The following is a 12,246-nucleotide window of genomic DNA, read 5'->3' as shown; positions in this document are numbered from 1 at the left end:
GCCATTGATGCAGTGGTTCAATCGGTCACCACCGGCATCGTTACTGCCGCCGACTCTGCCATTGCCCGTTCTTCTGGGTCTCTTCGGCGGCAGACTGTGCCTTGCTGGTTGCCTGAGATCGCTGAAGCAATTAAAGCTCGCCGGCGGGCGCTCCAGCGTCACAAGCGACATCCCCCAATCGACCACCTTATCGCCTTCAAACGGCTGCATGCGCGAGCCCGCTGCATTATCTGCCAACACAAGCAGGAGTGCTGGGAGCGGTATGTGTCCACCATTGGCCTTCATGTCACTCCATCGCAGGTCTGAGCCAAGATTCGCCGCCTCTATGGCTATCGGACCCCTGTCAGTGTCCCTGCGCTCTCACTGAATGGAGCAGTTTGTACTCACTCTGACGTCATTTGCAAACCGCTTGGCAGAGCACTTTGCTATGAATTCCGCTTCTGCCAACTACCCCTTGGGCTTCCGCTCCATTAAGGAGCAGATAGAACGTCGGAGTCTTTCTTTTCCCACTCACCATCCTGAATTGTACAATGTTCCATTCAGTGAGTGGGAATTTTGAAGTGCCCACGCCGCTTGTCCTGATACCGCTCCTGGGCCAGATAGCGTCCACTCTCAGATGCTGAAACACCTTTCAGTGGACTGCCAGCGACACCTCCTCAATCTTTACAACCGCATTTGGGCCGAGGGTGAGTTTCCGTCGCAATGGCGGGAAAGTCTTGTTGTCCCCATTCTGAAACCAGGGAAGAACCCTTTGGAGGTGGACAGCTACAGTCCCATTAGCCTCACCTACGTTCTTTGCAAGTTGCTTCAACGGATGGTGAGCCGGCGCTTGAACTGGGTACTGGAGTCTCGAGGCCTTCTGGCTCCGTCTCAGGGTGGTTCCGTAAAGGCTGCTCCGCCGCTGACAATCTGGTGAGCCTGGAGTCGGCCATCCGTACTGACTTTGCCCGCCCTCAGCATCTGATTGCTGTCTTTTTCGACATGCGGAAGGCGTATGATACGACATGGCGTCATCACATCCTTTCTACGCTTCATGGATGGGGTCTTCAGGGCCCTCTGCCGATCTATATCCGCAATTTTCTGTCGTATCGTACCTTCCGCGTGCACGTCGCGGCCTCATATAGTTCCTCCCAAGTCCAGGAGAACGGTGTGCCACAGGGTTCTGTTCTCAGTGTGTGTCTGTTTTTAATAGCTGTTAACGGGCTCGCTGCGGCCGTGGGAAATACTGTCTCCGCTTCCCTGTATGCTGACGACTTCTGCCTTTACTACAGCTCTATTGGCATTGCAGCTGCTGAACGTCTGCTACAGGGCGCAATCCGCAAGGTGCAGTCTCGGGCTGTAGCGCATGGTTTTCAGTTTTCCGCAGCCAAGACCTGCGTTATGCATTTCTGCCGGCGACGCACTGTTCACCCGGAGCTGCGGTTTTATCTTGACGGCGAGCTTCTTACAGTGGTGGAATCACATAGGTTTTTGGGGATGGTTTTTGATGCCTGGTTGACTTGGCTGCCTCATATTCGGCAGCTTAAACAGGCGTGTTGGCGGCATCTAAATGCTATGCGATGCCTGAGCCACACCAGGTTGGGGCTGACCGATCTACTCTCCTACGGCTTTACCAGGCGTTAATCCAGTCCTGTCTGGACTATGGGAGTCTGGCTTATGGCTCAGCATCCTCATCTGCGTTGCGGGTGCTGGACCCAATCCTCCACGCCTTGCCACTGGTGCCTTCCGAACCAGCCCTGTGGACAGCATACTTGTGGAGGCAGGTGTCCCTCCACTGCGGTTACGACGCCAACAATTACTGGCTGCTTATGCTGCCCATGTTTTTAGCTTGCCCGGGCATCCAAATTATCGTGTCCTCTTCCCGCAGTCAGTCGTTCATCTGCCAGAACGTCGGCCCCGGTTGGGTTGTCCGATCGCCGTACGTGTCAAACAGCTTCTTTCCTGGCTTGGGTGTTTACCTGTTCCACCTCCTTTCCGGGCCCCTCTGCGTACACCCCCGTGGTGTGTGCCTCGCCCTTGCCTTCGGCTCGACTTGGCACATGGCCTGAAGGACTCAGTCCCTCCGGAGGCCTTCCGACGCCGCTTTTATTCCATCCTGGCCACGTATCAGGGCTCTGGCGTTGTCTACACTGACGGTTCGATGGTTGCTGGTCTAGTCGGTTATGCACTAACTCTGGAGGACCATTCTGAACAACGTTTGTTGCTGGCTGGCTGCAGTGTTTACACTGCTGAGCTGGTCGCCATCTTTCGTGCCCTAGAGTATATCCGCTCCTGCTCAGGTGAGTTCTTCGTTATCTGTAGCGATTCCCTGAGTGGTTTACGAGCTCTCGACCAGTGTTTCCCTCGTTCTCGTATGGTGATGGTTATCCAGGAGTCCCTGCATACTCTCGCCCATAGTGGCAGGTCTGTGATCTTTGTTTGGACCCCAGGCCGTGTTGGTATACCCGGCAATGAAACTGTTGACCACCTGGCGAAAGAGGCCTCCTGGCGGCTGATTTGCGGGCAGTCTTACGCCGCAAAGTTATCTCGTTTTGGGATGCTGAATGGCGCCGTCTGACCACCCCTAACAAACTCCGTGTCGTCAACTGTGTGGCGGTCATCCATGCGAGCCAACCGCAGGGACTCAGTCGTCCTTTGTCGGCTCTGCATTGGCCACACCCGACTCACGCACAGTTATTTACTGTGTCGTGAGGATCCCCCTCTTTGTCGTTGTGGGGCGTCCTTGATGGTGGTCCATATTCTGTCAGAGTGCGCCCTTTTAACCGTGCTCAGGCAGACTTTTGCAATGCCTGACACGCTCTCTGCTCTTTTATCAGATGACTCTGCCATGGTGGACTTGGTTTTGTGTTTTATTCGGGCAGGGGGTTTTTATCCTTTAATCTGAGTGGGTGTTTTTTTTAGTGTTGATTCTGTGATTCTGGCTTTTAGCCTCTGATTTTAAACTGAGTTTTTAAAGTGTTCTTGGTGGTTGGCTTTTCCTCTTTTTCTCTACGGTCAGCCAACCACCGTCACACTATGTGTTTTAATTTGTTTTGTCTGTTCTCTGTCGGAGTATTTCATGTCCTGTTTCGACTGCTGTCTTTCCTGTTCTTCGTTTTTTATTCTCTTCGGGTGGTTTTAGTTTTTATGGAACAAGGGACCGATGACCATAGTAGTCTGGTCCCTTTAATCCCACAAACTAACCAACCAACCCCTTAGTCCTTGGACATTCTGATGCAGTAAGGCTAACTGATTCTGTTCACTGGATGAACCTAATTTTCCTGTAAATTTTTGAATATCTCCAGTTTCAATCAGGGGCTGTTTGCATGAATTTTCTTCATTTAAATTTGTCTCCTGGGTGCCTGTTTTATCATTGTGAATGTCATTTTTACCCTGTCTATGAACATCTTTTGTTTCTGCCCACCATACCCTAAAAAGATTGCTGCTTTGTCAATTGTAACCACTGGTATTTTACCACTTGTGATATTGCTCCCCCTACCCCCACCCCCTTAAGTTATTTGCTATTAGACCAGACACTTTTCTGTTGCCTTCCCTTCCCTATCCTGTGTAATTGAAGGCCTTTCCTAGTATAGTCCCACCTACTAATAGTCAATAGCTTAACTGGAACCCTTTTGTCCAGAGAACGGTGCTAAGCTTTACTGTAGTTTTCAGTCTCTCTCTTGACAGCCATACATTTCCTTCTGTATTCTGTGTTATCTGTATCAGTGTTTGTTCATAAAAAAAGGGAGATTTGCACAGTTTATCAACAAGGCAATTAACTTATTCAAAATTTTAAGCCTTTTCTCCTTTCCATTTTGTACCAAGAACCTGAAACTTCTTGTGCAACTTTTCTGCACAAAGTTTTAAAATCTTTACACTCACTTTCATCAAGGCCTGCAATTTGTGCACGTATGTAGTCACTGACAGCATAGTCTCCGTATATTCTCCTTTTGCAGGAGATGCTTCTTGATTGTGTGTTGATGACAGTAGTTAGGCACTTTCCTTTCAAAAGTTCTCCATTTAGTTGGTAAATGTGTTTTTGATAGTACTGCAAATGGGTCATAGGGAATATCATAACTCCAGTAAATCCTAGTGTCTTGAACCATGGGACCAAGCTTGTCCATTAGTCCATGGAAAGTTGTTGGGCTCATAGCTCTTATCTCATTCTCAGCTATAATGTTATTGATGTTTGTGCCTTGAAATGGGTGGTTCCACTGATCAGTCTACTCTGTGTCCGTATTTATTGTCAAGTAAAATGGCTACTCCAGATAAAGCATGAGCTACATGATTGTCAAATATGATAGATGAAGAGCATTTCCTTGGATCCATTCTGTTTTGTGTATCTGTAATTGCGGCCATGACAGTTTTCAATTTGGCAGGTTCGAGGTCTAAGTCCCTTACCTTCTGCTTCTGCTGCTACATTCCAAGTTTAAATTGTCATTCATCCATTTATTCAAATAGTTTTCCTTTTTTTCTTGCTGTATTGTCATAATTTTATCCGTCTGGCTATTCCAATCTGGAATTTTTTTTAGGTGCAAATCAACCACAAAATCTCCAACCCCGGAGACCAGGGACTTTCACTGTAGCTGGCAAATCATCTCTGTTTCTTTGGCCAGGGCCTTAAAATGCTACCATCGTAGCTCCCAGTTTCGTATTTGAGCATGCAAACCTCACCATCACAATAAGGTAAAGAAAAAATGGAAATTTGTGGTAAGGTCTTATGGGACCAAACTGCGAGGTCATCGGTCCCTAAGCTTACGCACTATTTAATCCAGCTTAAACTAACTTATGTTAAGGACAACACACACACACACACACACACACACTCTCTCTCTCTCTCTCTCTCTCTCTCTCTCTCTCTCTCTCTCTCTCTCTCTCTCTCTCTCTCTCTCTCTCTGTCACACACACTCTCACTCTCTCTGCCCAAGGATGGACTCTAACCTCCGACGGGGGTAGCTGCATGGACTGTGACAAGGTGCCTCAGACTGCCTGGCTAACCTATGCCGATCACAATAAGGTGACAGTCGCTACGGAGACAACAAAATTTAACTAGATGAACCCTGCTGGCAAACTTTTGTGTATTATTGTAGACTCAAAAGCTGCTGCTTTTGATCTTTTTTGCGTGCTATTATTATTGGTCAAATTGTATCCTGACTAGTAAAGAAATTTAAACCTGACATTATACAGAATTGAATGATCAGCTTGTTTATGCAGAACTGCTCAATTCTTGTAGATTCTGTTTAGCATCTCTTGTATTGTCCCGTGAACTCATTATTTGATTGAATAACATTAATTATGTTGGTATGCCCAACTTTCCTTGAATGTGTGTTGCAGAGCTTCAGGAAGTATAGTTATGTCTTTTGACACACATTTATTTATGAAACCTTCTTCACCAAAGAAATATTTTTAAAGTGTTTCCTGTGATGCCTGTAGAATAATAATATAATGTAATTGTCAACATACAACTGTGGCTTTTGATAAAGTAATACGGTGATATGAGACAGCTGAGTGGGCTTTAAATGGAGGGCATTTGAGAAACATCTAGAAGCGGCTTCGTATCTTCCCCATTAAAAATTTCAAGTATTTGTCTCTTATTGAAAGCTTATTTACTTAACGATTTCGTTGTTTCTTTGCAAGGTCTGAAAGTAGACACATTTATTGGAGGCTTGCCTTTTGAGGAAGATGTAAGAAAGCTCAAAAGAACTCACATTGCTATTGGAGCTCCAGGCAGAGTGAAACACCTGATAGAGAAAGGATACATGAAAACAAATTGTATACGTCTATTTGTTCTTGATGAAGCTGATAAGTTGTTGGAACCATCTTTCCAGAAAGATATAAAGTAAGTGAAATGTGTCTGTATTTACACACTCTCTTGCTAGAATGTTACTTTTGTGTGGTGTAAACTGTCTGCTAAATGTATTTGTAAACAAGTTTGCCTTGTAAAACCAAAATTTCTAAGAAGTTATTGTTTACTCAAAATAACACATGCAAAATATGTCTGAAAAAAAAATGTTATGTACAAAGATAACATGTATCGCTCTCTGTGTTTGATGTTTTCCACTTTATATTCATATCTTCAGTGGATTCTAATTTATTTATTTCTTGCAGTTATATATTTTCTAGGCTGCCAACAAGGAAACAGTTGTTGGCTTTGACTGCTACATTTCCTCCAGAATTGCAGAACTTCTTGTCTCGTTACATGCACAATCCATTGCATGTGAGTCCTGATGAAACAGCATTGACTTTATTGGGACTTCGGCCATTTGTCACACTAGTTCGAGCACACCCTAATCCTGCAGCCCAAGTTCAGATAAAGCTTGAATGTCTTGTACATGTTCTTTCGCATGTTTCCTTTCAGCAGTGCCTTATATTCTCAAATTATCAGAGCAGGTAAGAAATTTCAGATTTTTTTGTAAACACTTGCTTTCTTTAAATATAGTCAAAGAACAATGAGAAAATTACCTAGTTTAGCACAGAAAACTTTCATAGAAATGAAAATTTATTTTAATTCTGTTGGTACATGTAATGCAGTAACAGAATTGTAGTGTTTCATCTGTAGAGTAGTTTTTCCCATACAACTTTATAAAGTAGTTGTTTTGTGTGTGTTTCATTATGGTAAACTAGAATACATTGTTGCCATAGACATATTGTTATTTTTACTTTTTGGATGGTTCATCACAAATGGAAGTGGAGTAGGAATGCCAAGTGTTTAAATGACTCTGAAAACTATCTAGCTGGTTTTGTGTATTATTAGTTGGCCACAAATTAAAACCAGAATTTAAAACATCAGTCAAATCAGTTTGTGGTAGCTGATAGCCTTGCACTCAAGAAAGATTTTAGAGTTACCCATAATACTAGAGAGCATATCATTTATATAAATAAGGAACAGGAGTGGCCCGAACACTGATCCCTGGGGCACGCCCCCCCCCCCCCCCCCCCCACACACACACACACACATACACATACACTCACACTTAACCATACCCCCCTAAGACCCCCACATCACAGCCATTCTCAACATTGTGAATAATGACCTTTTGGTGTCTGTTGCTAAAGTAAGAAGTGAACCAGTTGTGAGCTATTCCTCGTATCCCGTAATAGTCAAACTTCTGGAGCAATATTTTGTGATCAACACCGTCAGGTGCCTTAGTTAAATAAAAAAAATACGCCTAGCATTTGAAACATTTTGTTTAACCCATCCAGTACCTCACAGAGAAAAGAGAATATAATATTTTCAGTTGTTAAACGACTTCTAAAGCCGAACTGTACATTTGATAGCAAATCATGTGATATAAAATGATCAATGATCCTTACATAGACAGCCTTTTTAATAACTTTAGCAAACACTGATGGCATAGAACTAGGTCTAAAATTGTCTACATTATCCCTTTCTCCCTTTTTTATAAAGCGGGTTTACTACTGAGTACTTTACAGGATACTGACCATTACTAAAGGAAAAATCACAAATATGACTATATACAGGGCTAACGTGCAGCACAGTACTTTAATATTCTGCTAGGCACTCCATCATACCCATGAGCCCTTAGTCTTCAGTGATTTAATTATTGACTCAATTTCCTCCTTGTCTGTATCACAGATAAGTATTTCAGGAGATCTTGGAAAGACATTTTCCAAGGAAGCTATATGATTCCCTGTAGAAACTAAATTTTTATTTAATTCACCGGCAATGCTCAGAAAATGATTGTTAAATACTGTACATATATCTGATTTATCAGTAACAGAAATATTTTTACTACAAACTAACTTCATATCGTCGACCTTGTGCTGCTGACCAGACACTTCCTTCACAACTGACTATGTGGTTTTAATTTTATCCTGTGAATTAGATATTCTATTTGCATACCACATACTCTTTGCCTTCCTAATAACTTCTTTAAACACCTTACAATACTATTTGTAATGGGCTACTGTAGCTTCATTGTGACTATTTCTAACATTTTGATATAATTCCTGCTTAGTTCTACATGATATTCTTATCCCACTGGTCAGCTATGTGGGATGCCTATTACTGCTAGTACCCTGTTTAGAATGTTCTAATGGGTAGCAATGCTCAAAGAGTGAGAATTGTGTTAAGAAAAGCATTATATTTATCATCTATGTTATCGGCAATATAAACATCCTGCCACTCTTGTTCCTTGACAAGGTTTAAAAAACTGTATTGCTGTTGGATTAACTTTCTTGCATAGTTTGTAATTATATGTAACTTTTGAGTACAAAAGCCTTTTAGTGTTAAAATTTGTGCATCATGGTCTGAAAGGCCATTCACCCTTTTACTAACAGAATGCCTGTCTAGTAACAAAGAATGAAGAAAAATGTCTACGACTGTGTCACTATTCCCCTGCATCCTAGTTGAAAAAAACACATTCTACATCAGATCATATGAATTTAGGAGATCTACCAACATATTTTTTCTTGCACCATGAAATATGCAAAATTTATATAAAAGTCACCACATTTAACTAAAGCCCACATCAGCTAGGACAGCGCTTCCGCGCATAGAGGCGGAACAGATGGAAAGCGTGGAGGGGATGAGAAATGTGCATGTGCGTCAGCAGAGGGCGGGCAAAGTCTCTGTTGCTGAACTGCATTGCTGCGGACAACAGTCAGGTTTGTTTGCCTACAGTACATTGTATTATAAGTTCAAATCTATGGGATGAATAATAAATATTAAAACCAGTTTCGATCAATTGTTATGAGAGAAATATTAAATAAAGTCGTTATGACATTGTGTCCACTGCTCCACAGCTTTACTCTGTGTGAAGTCAGGAGGCGATCAACAGCTGACACACCTGTGTCAAGACATAAAGTACAATTTTTCTGAAAATAAGATGCTTGCAGTAATTATTATTTATTGCGATCTGAACTGCGTTATAAGTAAAAATTTAATACACAACAAATTTAACTTCAAGCACAAACAGAAATCAAGCAAACAGTTAACCATAATCTGTGAATCTGACTGAAAACGTTGAAAACCTCTGATACACTCCTGGAAATTGAAATAAGAACACCGTGAATTCATTGTCCCAGGAAGGGGAAACTTTATTGACACATTCCTGGGGTCAGATACATCACATGATCACACTGACAGAACCACAGGCACATAGACACAGGCAACAGAGCATGCACAATGTTGGCACTAGTACAGTGTATATCCACCTTTCGCAGCAATGCAGGCTGCTATTCTCCCATGGAGACGATCGTAGAGATGCTGGATGTAGTCCTGTGGAACAGCTTGCCATGCCATTTCTACCTGGCGCCTCAGTTGGACCAGCGTTCGTGCTGAACGTGCAGACCGCGTGAGACGGCGCTTCATCCAGTGCCAAACATGCTCAATGGGGGACAGATCGGAAGATCTTGCTGGCCAGAGTAGTTGACTTACACCTTCTAGAGCACGTTGGGTGGCACGGGATACATGCGGACGTGCATTGTCCTGTTGGAACAGCAAGTTCCCTTGCTGGTCTAGGAATGGTAGAACGATGGGTTCGATGACGGTTTGGATGTACCGTGCACTATTCAGTGTCCCCTCGACGATCACCAGAGGCTTACGGCCAGTGTAGGAGATCGCTCCCCTCACCATGATGCCGGGTGTTGGCCCTGTGTGCCTCGGTCGTATGCAGTCCTGATTGTGGCGCTCACCTGCACGGCGCCAAACACGCATACGACCATCATTGGCACCAAGGCAGAAGCGACTCTCATTGCTGAAGACGACACGTCTCCATTCGTCCATCCATTCACACCTGTCGCGACACCACTGGAGGCGGGCTGCACGATGTTGGGGCGTGAGCGGAAGACGGCCTAACGGTGTGCGGGACCGTAGCCCAACTTCATGGAGACGGTTGCGAATGGTCCTCGCCGATACCCCAGGAGGAACAGTGTCCCTAATTTGGTGGGAAGTGGCGGTGCGGTCCCTTACGGCACTGCGTAGGATCCTACGGTCTTGGCGTGCATCCGTGCGTCGCTGCGGTCCGGTCCCAGATCGACGGGCACGTGCACCTTCCGCCGACCACTGGCGACAACACCGATGTACTGTGGAGACCTCACGCCCCACGTGTTGAGCAATTCAGCGGTACGTCCACCCGGCCTCCCGCATGCCCACTATACGCCCTCGCTCAAAGTCCGTCAAATGCACATACGGTTCACGTCCACGCTGTCGCAGCATGCTACCAGTGTTAAAAGCCTGCGATGGAGCTCCGTATGCCACGGCAAACTGGCTGACACTGACGGCGGCGGTGCACAAATGCTGCGCAGCTAGCGCCATTCGACGGCCAACACCGCGGTTCCTGGTGTGCCCGCTGTGCCGTGCGTGTGATCATTGCTTGTACAGCCCTCTCGCAGTGTCCGGAGCAAGTATGGTGGGTCTGACACACTGGTGTCAATGTGTTCTTTTTTCCATTTCCAGGAGTGTATTTTGACAAGTAGCGGTTATTGTCATTTTAGGGCCTTATCCAGTTTGTGGCTTGTAAATGACAGAGGTTTAGAACATGGTAGGAGAAGCTTAACTCCCGCTTGGGCAGTATGTTGAACATTATAGTGTGCATAATTAAAAGGATACAAAGTTCTAAAAAAAAAAGGCTAGGAAGTTCTCATTATTACATATGCAACTGATACGCTGACACACACGTTTTTTAAACCGTGAGTTTTAAAAATTAAGAAATAAAACCAGAAGAAGAGGCAGTATGCAGAGTAATTATCCGAAAACCTATCCCTATGAGAACTTTAAAACCACCAGTACCATCACTTATATTCCAGCAGATCATTCTTGGAATGATTCTGATTGACCCATGTTTCATCAAAGTAATAATACACTGTTGAACTACCTCCTCCTCTTGTTTCGTGTATCTTTATATGGGTTATATTTCATGCTGCACCTAGGCCACTTTTTTGAACTGAAAACTCTCTTCTTAACATATCTGGAACCAACATCTTATAAAATTCTTCAACTTGACGAAACGCTTGCCGTTGAGGCTTGCATAACTGTAACACATTTTTGTTATGTCGCATCAAAGTAATAATACACTGTTGAACTACCTCCTCCTCTTGTTTCGTGTATCTTTATATGGGTTATATTTCATGCTGCACCTAGGCCACTTTTTTGAACTGAAATCTCTCTTCTTAACATATCTGGAACCAACATCTTGTAAAATTCTTTAACTTGACGAAACGCTTGCCGTTGAGGCTTGCATAACTGTAACACATTTTTGTTATGTCGGGAATTCATCATTCACATGGAGCACCTTAAAACATCGTTGTTAAAACTATCCATTTGTGTTACAGGTTCCTTGCAATTCCGATGCTTTCCAGGCAACACACAATGAACTGTTTCTATGGTTCCTACATCTGACACTTTAGCTTTACAATTCTCTTTACAGTTCTCTTGCTGACACCACATGGTTCTGGAGCCTGTTCTTTTGTTCTCCAATGTCAACAGTAGGAGACCTGCTATTAAATTCACGTTCGAAAAAGTTACAAATGCTGTAAATAATCCGTCTCGCCTGATTGTGAAGCACTTCACGTTTATTGCTGTCACTTGACCTTTTTTTTAATCGCACTTAAACATTTACAGGATACACATTCACAGCTATACTGCTGCAAGGGAAAAAAAGAAACAAAAAGATTGGTAGCCGAATGAATAATTCGGTCGTTGTGAAGTGCAGCAACAGTGCAGCATTTAGGAGAGAGATTCTCACACTCTAGCTGTAACTCTGCTAGCCGCTGAGAAAGAGAATGAAAATTACTGGCTGCCAGTGGCTAGTGGAGGGGGATGTGCAGAACAGCTGAAAATTGGACCACCTTCTTACATGATGTGAACAATAATTTCTAGTACTTCCTACAAAGTGAATCAAGAACCCTCTCTAGCTTGTGCAGAAATGCTCTGAAGTCAGAGTTGGTGACCTATAAACAACAACAATTAGAAGTTTAGTTTCACTAAATTCAACTGTCCTTGCACAACATTCAAATATCTGTTCAGTGCAGTGCCGTGATGCGTTTGTGGACTCAAATGTAATACTGTTTTTTATGTACACAGCCACTCCCCCACCATGCAAGGAACTCCTTGAAAAACAGCCAGCTAATCTGTATCCTGGTAAAGGAAGCCTCTGAATTGTAAAGTTACTTAAGTGGTGCTCTGATATAACAATTTCAGAGGCAACATATATAAGGAGTTCACTAAGTTTATCTCTAATACCTCTTATATTTTGATTAAGTATGCTAATTCCTTCTCTACTTGGAAACATTACGTACTCTGAA

The 12,246-nt window shown here is 43.7% G+C and overlaps 1 protein-coding gene across 1 annotated transcript in view; it reads left to right on the top strand.

Annotated features, from left to right (window-relative positions):
• The window catches only part of LOC126353771 (uncharacterized), a 55,828-nt gene that overhangs the window by 19,417 nt on the left and 24,165 nt on the right, over positions 1 to 12,246 (top strand). The window contains exons 3-4 of the mRNA XM_050002851.1: positions 5,617 to 5,818; positions 6,088 to 6,369. Coding sequence (XP_049858808.1) covers positions 5,617 to 5,818; positions 6,088 to 6,369 — 484 coding nt within the window. The remainder of the gene's footprint in view (positions 1 to 5,616; positions 5,819 to 6,087; positions 6,370 to 12,246) is intronic.

Source organism: Schistocerca gregaria, chromosome 3 (genome assembly GCF_023897955.1).
Source record: "Schistocerca gregaria isolate iqSchGreg1 chromosome 3, iqSchGreg1.2, whole genome shotgun sequence".
NCBI lineage: Eukaryota > Metazoa > Arthropoda > Insecta > Orthoptera > Acrididae > Schistocerca > Schistocerca gregaria.
Note: the sequence above shows the minus strand (reverse complement) of the source record. Positions and strands in the feature narration are given on the sequence as shown.